The 17619-nt window shown below is 38.1% G+C and overlaps 1 protein-coding gene across 1 annotated transcript; it reads left to right on the forward strand.

The window, feature by feature from the left end:
• Positions 1–12666: 12666 nt before the first annotated feature.
• On the forward strand, positions 12667–13745 carry LOC129655958 (olfactory receptor 6K3-like). Its single transcript, XM_055586756.1, has one exon. The coding sequence runs from the start codon at positions 12667–12669 to the stop codon at positions 13615–13617; it is 951 nt and encodes a 316-aa protein (XP_055442731.1). The 3' UTR covers positions 13618–13745.
• Positions 13746–17619: the final 3874 nt, after the last annotated feature.

A 17619-nucleotide genomic window follows, 5' to 3' on the forward strand; every position in this document is an offset into this window, starting at 1 on the left:
TCTCCACCGTCTGGAACACACAGAAATTCACAGAGTTGGGTAGAGTAGAGAGGGGTTAGGGAGGAGATACAGGCGACCTGGTGGAGAAAACGGAGAGTCTAAAGGGAGAGAGAGCAGTCAAGCCAGTAATCTCGTTCCCTTGTGAAAAATGAGTCCTGAAGACTGGGTTTTTAAAGGTACAAAATTGGTAACAAATACATAAAAGCAAAAATTAAAAATCTAGAGTAGAGTTTGGAATTTCAAAAATGTGATGTTAATGAAAAGAAGAAGGAAAAGAAAGAGAGAAAAAACGAACAAAGAAAAACAAACAAGGTTGTGAAAATTATAAAGAAACTACAGGTACAAAATTGATAACTAATACCAAAAAGCAAAAATTAAAAATCTAGAGTAGAGTTGGAATTTCAAAAATACAATATTAAAAAAAAAAAGAGGAAGAAAAATAAAGAGAGAAAACAAACAAACCAACAAAAACAATGTCACAAAAATTATAAAGAAAATACAGGTACAAAATTGATATCAAATACCAAAAAGCATAAATTAAAAATCTTGAGTAGAGTTTGGAATTGCAGATATATGATGTTATATAAAAGAAGAAGAGAAAGAAACAGAGGGGAAAAAAAGAAAAAGAAAAAAAAAGTCACAGAAATTATAAAAAAAAAAAACAACTATATGTACAAAATTGATAACATATACCAAAAGGCTAAAATTAAAAATCTAGAGTAGAGTTTGGAATTTCAAAAATACGATGTTAAAGAAAAGAAGAAGGAAAAGAAAGAGAGAAAAAACGAACAAAGAAAAACAAACAAGGTTGCGAAAATTATAAAGAAACTACAGGTACAAAATTGATAACTAATACCAAAAAGCAAAAGTTAAAAATCTAGAGTAGAGTTTGGAATTTCAAAAATACAATGTTAAAAAAAAGAAGAAGAAAAATAAAGAGAGAAAACAAATAAACCAACAAAAACAATGTCGCAAAAATTATAAAGAAAATACAGGTACAAAATTGATATCAAATACCAAAAAGCATAAATTAAAAATCTTGAGTAGAGTTTGGAATTGCAGATATACGATGTTATACAAAAGAAGAAGAGAAAGAAACAGAGGAAAGAAAAAGTCACAGAAATTATGAAAAAAACTATAGGTACAAAATTGATAACATATACCAAAAGGCTAAAATTAAAAATCTAGAGTAGAGCTTGGAATTTCAAAAATACAATGTTAAAGAAAAGAAGAAAAAGAAAAAACAAACAAACAAACATAAAAAAACAAAACACGGTCAAAAAATTATAAAATATATATATGAAGTTTGCTGAAGAAGAAAAAAAGAAAAAAAATAGGGTCTTTTTTTTTTTTTGCAAAGTAATAGTTATAAAAGTGAAAATTAAAGGACAATAGAGGACTTAAAATTTAAAAAAAAAATTTAAAAGAAAAAAAAGAAAGAAAGATTGATTGTAAAAATATATCTAAGTCTTTCTCTGGTTTTGTTGTGAGTATTGTGGGTTCAGTTCATTTTTGGCTAGTTCCTTGGTCTGACTTATATTTCTCAAGATCTATAGGCCCCTTCCTATGTAGTCCGTAGTAACCACAGGGTTTTAATCTATGGCCTGTAGCTTCCAAGGCATTTCCCTCTGTTATAGCTTCTTCTGTTTGCTGGTCTCTTCAGTGTCTGGTTCCCGCCCTAACACAAAGGGGACGGTGGAGGACCCTATTTTTTTTTTTTTTTTATTTTATTTAGGCTCACTTGTTCAGCCGCGCTGTGGGGAGGGAGGGAGGGATGCTGCAAACAGATAACACTGGCGTGCGCTCACAGTGCCTCAGCCACACTGGGTCTGCCCCCGCTCACGGCGCGTGTAGCCTCCCTGCCCACGCTGCTCGGGCTCTAGGTTGTTCCGCCGGGAACAATCAGAGGCCTGCCCTGGGCTGAGCTCCCAGGTCCAAGCCGCTCAGGTTCAGGCACTCGGGTAGTCCTCAGAGGCGCAGACTCGGTTGGGCCTGCGTTTTGTGCTTTTCCCAGATCCGAGCAGCTCAGGTGATGTGTTTGGCGGGCGCCAATGCTGCGACTTATCGCCTCCCCACCACTCGGTTATCTGGGTGTAAAACTGGCGCACCTTCTCAGGCAGCTGTTGACCGTCCAGACCCCCAAGAAGTTTTAGTTAGCAAAGAAGCCTGCTTACAGTTTTATAGATAGTGTCTCTCTGGGGCTGCGATTGCCCCCTTACGGCTCTGGCTGCCTGTCACCGGAGGGGGGAGGTCTGCAACGGGCTATCTCTGTTCAGTCCTTTGTTCTGTGCGCGGGCCTGGCGGTGTCTTAGGTTAGGGCTGGCTTTTCGCGTGGTAGATATCCCACAGTCTGGTTTGCTAGCCCAAATTATTTCGCTCAGATAGCGCTCAGGACATTCCGGCCGATTCTTAGTCTAAGGGACACAGCCTGCACCCCGCTTCCCTGCCCAGCCCCCGCTTGCTAATGCCGTGCGCAGGCGTCTGCGCTGCTTCTCCCCTGGGGGAGTTACCGTAGGGCTCACAATCTGTGATTTTTAATTGTTTATTTATTTTTTTACTCCCTTTTATGTTGCCCTCTGTTCTTCCAAAGCTCGGCACAGATTCGGCAGTGAGAAGGTTTCCTGGTGTTTGGAAACTTCTCTCTTTTTAAGACTCCCTTCCCGGGACGGAACTCCGTCCCTCCCTCTTTTGTCTCTTTTTTTGTCTTTTATATTTTTTCCTACCTCCTTTCGAAGAGTTGGGTTGCTTTTCTGGGTGCCTGATGTCCTCTGCCAGCATTCGGAAGTTGTTTTGTGGAATTTACTCGACGTTTAAATGCTTTTTTGATGAATTTGTGGGGGAGAAAGTGTTCTCCCCATCCTACTCCTCTGCCATCTTGGCTCCTCCCCCTCAATTTTCTGACTCAATAAACAAAACTCCACAGGTTTTAAGAAACAATCTTTTTTATAATCTTAAAAAAACTCTCCAAAACTAAAAAGTAAGTTATAAATATGGCTTATCCTAAATACTTTTAAGTGTTTTAATGCTGTGACAAATATAGTAAGATTTAAATTTTACATAATAAAGTGTAAAATCTTGATTTAATGTGTGCATTTTATAAACTATAAATTTTTTAAAAAAGTAAAAGGCTTCCTGGGGCTCTCAGTGGTAAAGAATCTGCCTGCTAATGTAGGAGACACAGATTTGATCCCTGGTCTGGGAGAATCCCACATTCTGTGGAGCAGCTAAGCCAGTATACCACCACTATCAAGCCTGTGTTCTAGGGCCTAGGAACCGCAACTCAAGCCCATATGCCACAACCACCGAAGTCCACATGCCTAGACCCTGTGCTCTGCAACTAGAGAAAGCCCACACTGCAATGAAGACCCAGCATAGCCAAAAGTAAATAAATAAAAAAATTTAAGTGTATAAATTAATTGCTCAATTAGAAATCTAAAATTAGAATTGCAAGGTAGATTTAGTATTCTAATAGGTCAAATTATCTTAAATAATGCAACTGTATAAAATACTAAATATATACAAATTCCTTAGTGCAAAATATAGATAATAAGTTTTGATTCTATCAAACATTTCTAAAACCTTGTTGAGTTTAAAAGATACTAACCAACTAAAGAAGTAATAATATGACCCATTTTGTTATTCATATAGCAAATGTTTACTAAGGCTACTGTGCCAAGCACTGTTTTAGGTGCTTGTGATAAGACTAAAAAAGTTCCCTGCCATTATGCAACTTGCACTATGATGAGGGAAGTTGTCAAAAAAATATTAAAAATAAGAAAAAAATTCCAAAATAGAATAAAATCATCTGGTCTCTACGAAACAAAAAAATAAAACTATTTCAAGATAATAGGATTTAGTGTGGGTAGGGAGAAGGAAATGGCAACCCACTCCAGTGTTCTTGCCTGGAGAATCCCAGGGATGGGGGAGCCTGGTGGGCTGCCGTCTATGGGGTCACACAGAGTTGGACACGACTGAAGTAACTTAGCAGCAGTAGCAGCAGCAGGGATATCATAATTTTAAATAAAGTGGCCATAATTGGACCTCATTATAAGGTTACATTTGAACAAAGATTTGAATAAAATTGTGATTCATAGGAATATGAGGAGATAAAATAATGAATAATCTGCTGCTGCTGCTGCTAAGTCGCTTCAGTCGTGTTCGACTCTGTGCAACCCCCGAGACGGCAGCCCACGAGGCTCCCCTGTCCCTGGGATTCTCCAGGCAAGAACACTGGAGTGGGTTGCCATTTCCTTCTCCTGTGCATGAAAGGGAAAAGTGGAAGTGAAGTCGCTTAGTCGTGTACAACTCTTCACGACCCCATGAACTGCAGCCTACCAGGCTCCTCCGTCCATGGGATTTTCCAGGCAAGAGTACTGTAGTGGGGTGCCATTGCCTTCTCCGAATGAATAATCTAGGCAGCAGTAAAAGCTAGTGAAAACCTGACTCAGAAGACATGATCAATAAGATAGAAGGACAAAGATAAAGCATTCTGAAAGTCAAGTGAACAGAATATATCAAGAACGAAGTGATTGTTAAATTCTGCAAAATAGTCAAGCAAGGTAAAGACTGAAGGTTGACTTTGAACTTAGACACTTGGAGATCATTGTTAAATAAATAAGAGAAGTATGCATGAAATGGTGAAAGTAAAAGCCTGAACTGAGTAGTTGGATAGAAAAAATCAAAGAAAAATTAGAAATTCCAATTACTGATAACTCTTTCATGGAGTTTTACTACTACTGAAAACAGAGAAATAAGGTAATAAGGAGCAAGTGGAATCATTAAAATACTTAGTTAAGGGTGAGTCACAATATATTTTAAACCATAATATAGGATACATCTATCTACATAAATGTATATTCACATCCATATTTATAGCTAAAACAGTATTTTTACAAAAGAATACTTATGCTTAATCCATATGGTACTTCTTATCTTTTTTTTTACTTCCTTTCCCCATCCTATTTCTTTAAAATCATTTTTGGAACTGATTTCACCACTTCCTAATGGATTGTGATAAGTTTGAAAAATTGATGAAATTAGGTCTTTAATTTTTGCTGTCTTTGGATGAGTATTTAATAAGCTGTTTCTATTTTTCACTTTGTATTTGCTTATAGTTTTCTAATTTATTTATAATAAAGTATTGCAATTTATTAAAAAAACAAGTGCTACTTTTAAAAATGATGGCAATTTTAATATGATGAAGAAAATAAATATACACTCTGACAGTACTGACATGATGTTAAATAGTATAATCTTTTCTAGAGCAATTTAGCAATATGCATCAAAAGAATTAATATATCCATTTAGAAGTAGTGACAGAGAATGCTTTTTTGATGAAGTAGCATTTAAACTGACAGCTGAATACTGAGAAGGAATCAGCCAGGAAAATATATAAGATAAAACAATTGTGCAAATATCCTGAGGTTAGAAATAGCTGGGTTTCTAAGAAAACCATTTTAAAGGAATCAAATGCATATGTGCGAATGGAATGCAGTAAGAGTCATGAGATGAAGATTAGTAGCAAAATATGCAAACTTGCAGCACATATTATGAGATACTGGAATTTGTTCCAACTGAAGACACTGAAGACATTGAAGTAAGATATTAGATTCTTGGAATAACATCCCTGCTGTTGTATGAATGCAAATTGTGCGCACGCTCAGTCGCTTAGTCGTGTTCAACTCTGCAACTCCATATGCTATAGCCTGCCAGACTCCTCTGTCCATGGGATTATCCAGGCAAGAATACTGGAGTGGGTTGCCATTTTCTTCTCCAGGGGATCTTCCTGACCCAGAGATCAAACTCCTGTCCCCTATGTCTCCCATATTGGCAGGTGATTCTTTACCTCTGAGCCACCTAGGAAACCCATGGATACATGTTGGAGTACAGCAAATGTGGAGGTGGAAAAGATGAATTATGGGAACACACTAATTTTTCACAGTGCTTTTCTGTTACAAAGCAGACTGCCCCCAGAATTAGAGCTTGAAACAGAAACTATCTCTCTGTCTCTTAATTTATGGGTTAATTTTCACTGGAGTCAAATAGCTAGTTCTTCTAGTCCTGGTTCCCTCATGCATTAAGAGTCAGAAACTGTTTGGTTGGAACTGACTGAACTAGGGCAATGCTCTGTCTGGCTAAGACAGTTATACTCTCCCCCATGTCTTTCATCTTGCAGTAGGCTAGCCCCTATTGTGCATATAATGGCTAGCTGGGGTGTTAATATAGAGCCTAAGTACATGGGTTCCTAGAGACTCATTTCAGAACTGGCACATAAATCCTTCTGTTGCATCCTACAGCCTAATCAGTTTAAAAGGGGGACTTGTTCAGTTGCTCAGGAGTGTCCGATTCTTTGTGACCCAGGGAGAGGAATAGTGACCCCCACAAAAGACTGTGCCAGATCTGCCTGTGAGGGTATGAGGGTCTCCTGCAGAGGCATGGGTCAACAGTGGCCTGCCGTGGCGACACAGGCTCTGGCAGCGGCAGTCCTGTGAGGTGTAAGTCCTCTTGGAGGAGGTTGCCATTAGTCTTACCATAAAGCCACTGAGTGGGTGACCCAGAAACGGAAGAACAATTATCCAAAAGAAGTTCTCACACTGTTGCAAAGGATCTATGCCCGACGATAGACTTCCCAACCTGGGGATCTCTTAAAGGGACTGGGAATCCCCAGGGAATCTGACTTTGAAGGTCAGTGGGATTTGATTACAGAACTTCTATAGGACTGGGGAAATGGAGACTTTGGAGGGCACAAAACAAACCTTATGTGCACCAGGAACCCAGGGGAAAGGAGCAGTGACCCCACAAGAAACTGAGCCAGACTTGCCTGTGAGTGTTTGGGAGTCTCCAGCAGAGGCATAGGTAGACAGTGGCCTGCTGCAGGGTCAGGGGCACTGGCAGCAGCAGTCTTGAGAGATGTGGCATGTTGGCATAAGTCTTCTAGGAGAAGGTTGCCATTAGCCCTGCCATAGAGATTGTGAAAATGAAAGTGTTAGTTGCTCAGTCATGTCCGACTCCATGATCTCATGGACTGTAGCTGGCCAGACTTCTCTGTTTATGGAATTCTCCCAACAAGAATATTGGAGTGGGTTGCAATGCCCTTCTCCAGGAGATCTTCCTGATCCAGGGGTCGAACCCAGGTCTCCCACATTATAGGCAGATTCTTTTCCATTTGAGCTAATGGGGAAGCCCTTATAGAGACTATAGCCCTACCACAGAGACTGCAGACTCCAGGACTGGGCAGCCCCAGGCCAAAATACAGGGTGGGAGTACATATCCACCCATCAGCAGAAAATTGGATTTACTGAGCAGGCCCTGTCCACCAGAGCATGATCCAGTTTTCCCAACAGCCAGTCCCTCCCATCAGGAAGCTTGCACAAGCCTCTTATCCTCATCTATAAGATGGCAGACAGAATGAAAACCACAATCATAGGAAACTAACCGAAATGATCATGTGGATCACAGCCTTGTCTAACTCAATGAATCTATGAGCCATGCTGTGCAGGGCCACCCAAGATGGCTGGGTCGTGGTGGAGAATTCTGACAAAATGTGATTCACTGGAGAAGGGAATGACAAACCACTTTGGCACTCTTGCCTTGAGAACCCCATGAACAGTATGAAAAGGCAAAAAGATGAGCCTCCCAGATCAGTAGATGTCCAACATGCTACTGGGAAAGAGTTGAGAAATAGCTCCAGAAAGAGTGAAGAGGCTGAGCCAAAGTGGAAATGATGCCCAGTTGTGGATGTGTCTGGTGGTCAAAGTTGTCTGATACTATAAAGAACAATTTTGCGTACAAACCTGGAATGTTAGGTCCATGAATCAAGTTTAATTTGATGTGGCCAAACAGGAGATGCAAGAGTGAATATTGACATTTTAAGAATCAGAGAACTAAAATGGATGGGAGTGGGAGAATTTAATTCAGATAATCATCAAATATACTACTGTGGGCAAAAATCCCTTAGAAGAAATGGAGTAGCCCTCATAGTCAACAAAAGGGGTACTTAGAGGGGGGAAAGAAATGTCACTTCTTGGTAGAGTAAGTAAGTGTCTGAATGCTCAGTCATATCCAGCTCTTTGTGACCCTGTGGACTGTAGCCTACCAGACTCTTCTCTCCATGGAATTCTCCAGACAAGAATCCTGGAGGGGATAGCCATTTCTGTCTCCAGGGGGTCTTCATGACTCAGAATCAAACCTGAATCTCTTATCTCTCTTGCACTGGCAAGCAGATTGTTTACCACTGCATTAGAAACAGCTGCCAAAGTAGCTTGCAAAAGGCACGGATACAGGGAAGAGTTAAGATTGTGTGATTTTCTTTGCCACATAGAGATGATTGGTATCCCCACATTATGCTAAAATTTTCACTAGAACCACTGGAACTAATCCTGTATGTGTGGGCTCAAACTGAAAGGCAGTGGTCTATATTTAGAGCTTGAGTAGAGGAGTATCTTCAGCAAAGTAAACAAGTTTATCATGGCATAGTGTGCTACAATTAACAATGCTATTGCAAATGATATTGTATCTTCCTCAGGGAAATTTAACAGGCCTTGAGAAAGGCCACTATCCTTTCAGAGAATAGTTAAAAACAAAAACAAAACAACAACAAAACACATCACAAAAAAACAGACCCCAATTCTGTTGAAAGCAGTTCTTCAGAATAATGGTATTCATGTGTATTGATTCTGAGCATAGCTATCAAAAGTGATCATAGTTAAGGAAGAAGACTCTTGGAGTTCTTAACATAAAGGAGAACTAATGAGAAAAGACCAGAGGAGAAGGGTTCTGCTAATTAACCCATGGGGAAATAGAACTGCTGTTTTTCTTCAGGCATCAGGGGAAATATTTTGGTAGAGAAATATCCCCAAGAAGATTTTAGACAGGTATAACAGACCTACCTGAGGAACTGAAGGGACCTGAACTGCTTAAATGTAGGAAGGGAAGGGACCTCCTTGTTTCTGCCAGAGGTAAGAGGAAAATGCACATGGGTCCAAGATGAGATTGGTCCAATGTTAATGAGAAAGTAAATTTATTCCCAAGTAGAAAAAAAGGACACTTAGCTAGTGCTTCTTCTGTTAACTTAAATACCAATATTTGGGGACATATTTGAGATTGCATGAATGGAATTAGGATCAGATGGGAGGCGATAGATTTAAAATCAGTGATAATGTTATGTTTTATCTGAGGCATGATGGGTTGAATAATTAACACCTTTTCCCTAATTATTATATTTCTCTGTTTTCACACCTTCAGAGTTTCTGTAAGTTAACTCTGGTCCAAAAGTAAGTCATTTTACATACTGGTTTCTGTTCCCAATGAAATGAATATAAACCAAATGAGAACATGAATAAAGAGAGATTAGGTAGGATCAGTAGCCTATTACTGAAAATCATATCCCAGAGTATTGACTCAAATTGACTAGTCTCTAACTCCAGATCAGTTTTTTAATGCACATCTTCCTTTCTCCAATGGGGTTGGGTCAGCTCATTTCTCTTCTCCCAGTCTCCAATAGATAAATTTCATATGAAGCTCTGTAGAGGACAATATTGATTTTGCTAAAATATAAGCACCTGGATTCTATTGACTTCCCTGGTGGCTCAGACAGTAAAGCGTCTGTCTACAATGAGGGATACCTGGGTTCGATCCCTGGGTCAGGAAGATCCCCTGGAGAAGGAAATGGCAATCCACTCCAGTACTCTTGCCTGGAAAATCCCATGAACAGAGAAGCCTAGTGGGCTACAGTCCATGGGGTCGCAAAGAGTCGGACACGACTGAGGGACTTCACTTTCACTTTCTATTGAAAGGATTACTACTAGTCACTTAGAGGAAATAAATAGAGATGCTAGAAACCCAAGAAGCCAGCAGCTGTGACTGCTTTAGAGGTCGAAAATGTCTCAGTTCTAAGGAATTAGCAGTAGTCATTTCTCTACTTATTTGTAAACGGAGCTCATGTAACTCTTCTTTGCTCCTTCCCTTAATCTCTTCCTGAGTTCAGCTGATCTAAGAGCATTGAATTGCCAGGTGTCCAAACGGTGGGTTAAAGCAACAACTGAAACAAGTGAGAGTAAAAGTGAAGCTTTGAATCACTTACCGAGAAAGTGTGACTGGAGAAAGGACCAATTCCCCCCATCCCAACCCCGTTTCATATTTCCTATAAAACTGAGCATCAGTCAAGCATAAGCAGTATCAACACTGAGGTCATTTCAGTGTTGAGGGGGCTCTGAGCAGACGACTGTAACATTTTATAGACATTGAAATAGAGGGGAAGTCACAGAGTGAGCTAAGTCAGAGAGGAGAAAAGTATCTCAAAGGTTTTTCCTTTTCCTCCCATAAGGAGGCCTCAGTAGAGATACCTGAGGATGACTTTGGTACTTTGGTCCGAGGCTTCAGCTAAAGGGACTTAGGAATGAAAATGCCGGGTGAATGTAAATGTTCAAAAAGCATGAATGACCAGGGGAGACTGGGTCTTTACTGCAACTCCCTTCAGAGACTGTGATGACCTGGCTGTGCACAAATTAGGAGTGGAAAGAGCATCTATCCCCTGGAGAGTCTGCCGGGAAACATCCGAAAACTCATACAGGTTTTTCGTCAGGAGCCAGTTTCTTCACTGTCCATGTATTTTTGAGGTGGAGGGTAGAGCAAAAAGGATCTTCCACTCTCTTATTATTTTATTCCTGTGCATTAAACTCTTAAATCCGCTTCCTTTATTTAAAAGTGTAATTCTTTCCTTTCTGATTCTTTCCCTTTGGGTGTTGGGATAGCCTAACATGTCTGTGAATTTGAAGTCAATCCTGTTTCTTTCCTTCTTTTGTGGATTTCTCCAAGACTTTCCTAATATAGCCTTGTTCCTACTAATCCCAACTAATACCATTCCTTCCTATTCTTTCCTATGAATACCCAGCAGCATTTTTCCCTTGGCAAATAGTCTTCTCTGTGTCCATAATGTCTATTTACCTTCTTGCTTAACTGAAGTGAATCTCTTTTCTAAAAACAATACCATTTTCAGATGAAAGTTGCCAACTCTTCCCACTTCCCTTGTGTTTCTAGGCTGAGAAAAGTTCCAGGGAAAATGTTTTATTGCTATTCTCCTTTTCCTTACATTGCTGTTACCTAAAAATTATTTTCTTTGGCACATACTTTAATACCTTCAATCTTAGTTGTGCCATGCAAAGACATTAAAGTTCACAGGAATGACTCAGTTAACAACTTTTCTCATAAACTTTTACCATGAATTTATATGATTGATTTTCTCCCATTCTAGGACTTTTGACATATAGTAATTATTCTGCCCTACATATTTTAAACTCTAATATATCTGTCTTTAAGAATATGACCTTTTATCTCATTATTATTTCTGTTATAATTTCTCTTGAATTTCATGGGAGTATCAGTTTCTAGGCCTCCATTTCCACATAATTATCAATATCTTATTGTCTTCACATTCTTATACATCCATCTTAAACCCCTAAATCCAAAAGCTAAGCAATGTATGTCATTATCTTTGAGTTTTTTCCTTGAAGAATTTCAGCCACTTTCTCCAAATCTACTAACTTTAAAGTGCCAATTCTAAGAAAATCACCTTTTTTTGAAATTCAACTGAGAAAACTGAATAGGGAAACAGTTATTCATTCAGAATCTCTTCTTTTCAATATCTCTAACAGATTGATGTTTTAGGAGTCTGATTAAAAAGATTTCAAGAACCAGATTCCCAAGAGAGAGCCCACAGTTCACTTACTGGGCCTCCTTCATACTTACAAAATGCTCTAGTGCTGAATTTTTCACCAGTCCTTTCATTCTGTGGTGGCCAATTTCTACTAGATTTACTTTTGCTGCTGCTGGAGTTTCCTACCAAATCTCTATATCGATATGTGTGTCTTAAAGCCTTATTCTCTTCTCTAGCTACACTCAAAGCAGCTCTGTGGCCTGATAAAGAAGCATAATATTGGAAACTGGGGATGTTCCAGAAAATGCAAAATGTAACTTTATTATGATTACATCATTGTACGAACTAAAAGTTTTGATTTTTCTAATCTATAGCCAAGAGTTATTAGAGAATTTAGCATGTGATTGGTAGTGATTTTGTGAGTTCTTATAAAAATGTGATTATTAATAGTACCCCTAATATTCTACTTTATTGTAGTTACTATGGCTCATAAACATGACATTATTAATACTTTATTTGCTTATTATCTGTCTCCTTAATTAGTATATAAGGTTCATGAAAGTAGAGACTATTTTCTTCACTACTGAACTCAATAAACCTACCTTTGTGTTTGGCACGTGTGTGTGTGTGCTCAGTGGTGTCCAGCTCTTTGTGACCCCATGGACTGTAGCCCACCAGGCTCCTCTGTTCATGGAATTCTCCAGGCAAGACTACTGGAGTGGGTTGCCATTTCCTGCTCCGGGGGATCCTCTCAATCCAGGATCAAACCCACCTCTCTTGAATTTCCTGCATTGGCAGAAGGGTTCTTTATCACTGTATCACCTGGAAAGCCCGAGGCACATAATAGGCCCTAAATGAATATTTGTTTAATGAATCAAAGAATGATAGAAGTAAATAATTTACCTCAAGTGTTGTTCTTTGTACTCGTATAAGGTAATTGACCTGATCCTTCACACTTCATCTAGGGAGTGAGTTGTGTCTTTTTACGTATAACAATTAAGGCTGCTGAGACCATGGTGAGAAGTAACCAAACGTCTATGGTGACAGAATTTTTCTTTTCTGGACTTCCTGAGTTTGAAGATGGTAACCTCCTCTTCTTTATTCCTTTGTTAATCATCTACATATTCATCATTATTGGGAATCTCATTGTGTTTTTTGCAGTCAGGATGGATACTCATCTGCACAATCCCATGTATAATTTCATCAGCATATTCTCATTTTTGGAGATCTGGTACACCACAGCCACTATTCCCAAAATGCTCTCCAATCTTGTCAGTAAGAAGAGGACCATCTCCATAATTGGTTGCCTCTTGCAGATGTACTTCTTCCACTCACTGGGCAATTCAGAAGGGATTTTGTTGACTACCATGGCCATTGACAGGTATGTTGCCATCTGTAATCCTCTCCGCTACCCAACCATTATGACACCCCGGCTGTGCACTCAGCTCTCTATAGGCTCCTGTATCTTTGGTTTTCTTGTGTTGCTCCCAGAGATTGTATGGATTTCCACACTGCCCTTCTGTGGGCCAAACAAAATCCACCAGATCTTCTGTGACTTTGAACCTGTGCTACGCTTGGCATGTACAGACACATCCATGATTTTGATTGAGGATGTGATCCATGCTATTGCTATCATCTTCTCTGTCTTGATAATTGCCCTCTCATATATCAGAATCATCACTGTGATCCTAAGAATTCCCTCTGCTGAAGGCCGTCAGAAGGCCTTTTCTACCTGTGCATCTCATCTTGGTGTCTTTCTGATGTTCTATGGCAGTGTATGCCTCATGTACCTGCGTTTCTGTGCCACTTTCCCACCAATTTTGGACACAATCATTGCACTGATGTTTGCAGTTCTTGCTCCCTTTTTCAATCCTATCATTTACAGCTTGAGAAACAAGGATATGAAGATTGCAATTAAGAAACTTCTCTGCCTTCAGAAGGTATTTTATGCATCTGCAAGTTAATGCTCGATCCAAAGAATTGATTGATCATTAAAATCTCTTAATTTGATAGTCACTGTAATGTTCTGGATCCTAAAATTAACATAATACTAATTTATTTCCATACTGATATTTTCTGTTTATCCCAGTTCTTCTTCCCATGTACCTGTTTATTACATTTATATGTATTCAATTACGATATCAATAACTACCTGTATAGACTTGAACAGATAGATAAATAATAGAAAGGAAATATGATGTTTACGCCATCAAAATATATTTGAGCATTAATTTTATTGTTATTTGCTTTCTTGAAAATTTATTTTGTTGTTTATGAGCATCAATTTTATTTTTAATATGTTTTAAAATTATTATATATTATTATTATAATGTTATAGGCATTAGTAACAACTGAAAGTTATAAAATACAGTAGTTAAAAACATAAGATCTAGAGAAGAGGGTGAGGTCCATATTTCACTGGTACCACATACTAGCTTTGAGAGCTTGAATAGGTTGTTAATTAATCACTCTGCATCTTAGTTTCATCATCTATGAAATGGGTATAAAAGTAATATACGTTGAAGGTAGAACCTCATATAGTTGTTAGAAAAACTGAGTGAATTACTCTGTGAAAGTAATTAGAATGTTTCATAACATAGGGCAAGTGCAAAGATAAGTGTTAGCTATTACTATTATTTGCCACTAATTACTTGCATTTGTTTTGGATGTTTTAAAGAATGTTATAGTAAAGAATGATATATTAGAAATGAAATCTCATACATTTATCTATGATTATCATTCATAGAGTTTTGTTAATATTGTTTTTCTGGGGCCAAGTGGAATCAATCTTCACTTTAACTATTTTGGTTGAATTTGACCAATTTGATTGAATTAGACTATTTGATTTAATGTGATTTCAAACACACTCTGAAATGATAAAAAGTAGATAGATGATGAATAGAGAGATAATATATATAATTAAAGATACAGACCTTTCTGAGCTACTTCTCTTGCTTTTATTTTTGTTCTCTTTGTGTTGTCCAAGGACATTCATAATGGCTATTTTTATACCTTGAAATACCATATGTCACATTCCTTTCAAGAAAAAATTAATATATTTGATTTGAAGTGTCTAAAGGACCAGCTGAATCTATTGGGTAGTCCAGAAATGATCAAAGCTGTATACATAAAAACTACAGTAAATCAGAACATACAAAAAGTAAAATAATATAAAACCAAAATACTATAAATACTATAAAAAGATTGCCCTTAATTTATCCCTAAACTTGAATTGTTACCCCAGTATGCATACATACAAGGTCCAATTGAAGACCATACTTATCAACAGATATTTATAGAGGAAATAGGATAAAAGAATCTACAGATGAAAATGGATACAATTCTACATATAAGCTATGAAAAAAAAAAAAATGATCGAAACTTGGAAAAGCAGATGCTGAGAAGTCATGGTGCATTTGGAAGCTCCAGATACAGGAAATAGAATCAAATAGAATCACAGTGGAGCTGTCCCTTGAGCTGTGTTCAGAGAAATGTATGAAAAGTAAGTCTGAAATACACAAGCCAGAGAAGTGATTAAATACCCAAGTAATCTCCGGCTGCTAAAACAAAACCAGAAACATACAACTTCTCGGCACAGAAACCTGTGGCGGATTCATTTTGATATTTGGCAAAACTAATACAGTTATGTAAAGTTTAAAAATAAAATAAAATTAAAAAAATAAAATAATAAAAAAAAAAAAGAAAAAAAAAAAGAAACAGTCATCTACAGCTGATGTCAGACTTCATGGCAGATGCTTCCATGTTTGTGATGAGCCATTAGATCATCGACATATTCTTCTCTAGTTAGTTTTGTATCTGTATATGTAGTCACATACACGAACACACACAAATATACCCCCACACCCAGATTATCCTTTTGTAAAAAAATTACTTTAGTCTTCCCCTACACTGAGTGCTATAAGACCATTAAATGTGTTTAATGCATGGCTCAGTAATTACTTGAAGAATTACTATAATTAAATAGAGATAGAGATTTGAGGATTGGAAACAAATGAAACAGAATAAATCTAATTTAAAAAATAAGTAAAATAATTTTTATTTAAATGTTCAATGAAATTTGTGAAAATAGTATTAATATCTATTAGTAAAAATACGGGCAAATGAAAAATACAAAAATAGAATGTAATAGAAATATTGAATACATTGAATACTACAAAAAATGAAAATAATGACTTAGAAGAAAGCCTAAAGGACATATTCCAGAAAAAAAGGAGCAACATGAAAAGCCTAAGATTAAATGTAAGGAAAGAAATATATAAGGAATATATTCACTTATTCTACAAACCATATATTGTTGTTATTGTTGTTCAGTAGCTAAGTTATGTCTGACTTTTTGTGACCCCATGGACTGCAGCTTCCCTGTCTTTCACTGTCTCCTGGAGTTTGATCAAATTTATGTTTATTGAGTCAGTGATGCCATCCAACCATCTCATCCTCTGCCATACATATGAATATAGAAATTCCATAAAGAAACAAAGTAGAAAAAAAACAATAATTGAAATTAAAGGAAATTATTTTTGAGCTAAAGAATAACTGAATCAGCAGATCAGAAGAGACTGTTTCACATAAGACCTGGGACTGTAAAATTCCTAGAAGAAAACAGAGGAAAATACCCTTGGCATCAATTTTGGCAATGACTTTTTGCGTATGACACCAAAAGCACAGGCAACAAAAACAAAAATAGACAAGCAGGAAAAAAAAATAGACAAGTGACACTACATCAAACTAAAAACTACCATACAGCAAAGGAAATAATCAACAGAACAAAAAGGCAACTGACAGAATGAGAGAAACGTTTGCAAACCATATATCTGAGGAGGAGAAAATTTCTAAAATGTTTGTTAGTCACCCAGTCATGCCCGACTCTTTGCGACCCCATGAACTGTGGCTCATCAGGCTCCTCTGTTTATGGAATTCTCCAGGCAAGAATACTGGAGAACACTGGAGTGGGTTGCCATTTCCTTCTCCAGGCAATCTTCCCAATCCAGGGATCAAACCCTGGTCTCCACATTGCAGGCAGATTCTTTACTGTCTGAGCCACCAGGGAAACCCCAAAATATATAAGGACCCCCTCAAATAACTCAATTAAAATGGGTAAAGGATTTGAACAGATATTTTTTCAAATAAGACATACTACACTTAGCTGCTGCTGCTGCTAAGTGGCTTCAGTCATGTTCGACTCTGTGCGACCCCATAGACGGCAGCCCACCAGGCTCCCCAGTCCCTGGGATTCTCCAGGCAAGAACACTGGAGTGGGTTGCCATTTCCTTCTCCAATGCATGAAAGTGAAAAGTGGAAGTGAAGTCGCGTAGTCGTGTACGACTCTTCGCGACCCCATGGACTGCAGCCTTCCAGGCTCCTCCATCCATGGGATTTTCCAAGCAAGAGTACCGGAGTGGGGTGCCATTGCCTTCTCCGACACTTAGCTAACAGTCTCCTGAAGCGCAGGCAGATTCTTTATCTTCTGAGCCACCATAATGTTTTAATGTTGAATTTTTGTTTATATACCTGTTTTTTTTGTTGTTGTTGTTGTTTGTTTGTTTTTTTATACACTTAGCTAACAGGTATATAAAAAAAAATCAACATTAAAACATTATGGTGGCTCAGATGATAAAGAATCTGCCTGCACTTCAGGAGACTTGTGTTCGATCCCTGGATCAGGAAGATCTCCTGGAGAAGCTAATGGCAACCCACTCCACTATTCTTGCCTGGAGAATTCCATGGACAGAGGAGCCTGGCGGGCTATCATGCATGAAGTCACAAAGAGTCAGATGTGACTGAGCAACTAGCACTTATTAACCATCAAGGAAATGCAAGTCAAAACTACAATGAAATATCTTCTCACACCAGTTAAGATGGCTATTCACCAAAAAACAAAAGATAACAAATATTGGTGAGGTGACAGAGAAATTGGAACCCTTGTATAGTGGGTATGTAAAATGGGT

This window comes from Bubalus kerabau, chromosome 6 (genome assembly GCF_029407905.1).
Source record: "Bubalus kerabau isolate K-KA32 ecotype Philippines breed swamp buffalo chromosome 6, PCC_UOA_SB_1v2, whole genome shotgun sequence".
NCBI lineage: Eukaryota > Metazoa > Chordata > Mammalia > Artiodactyla > Bovidae > Bubalus > Bubalus kerabau.

Bases quoted from the DNA above. Each gene is read 5' to 3' on its own strand.
- LOC129655958 (XM_055586756.1), top strand. From the start codon at position 12,667: ATGGTGAGAAGTAACCAAACGTCTATGGTGACAGAATTTTTCTTTTCT.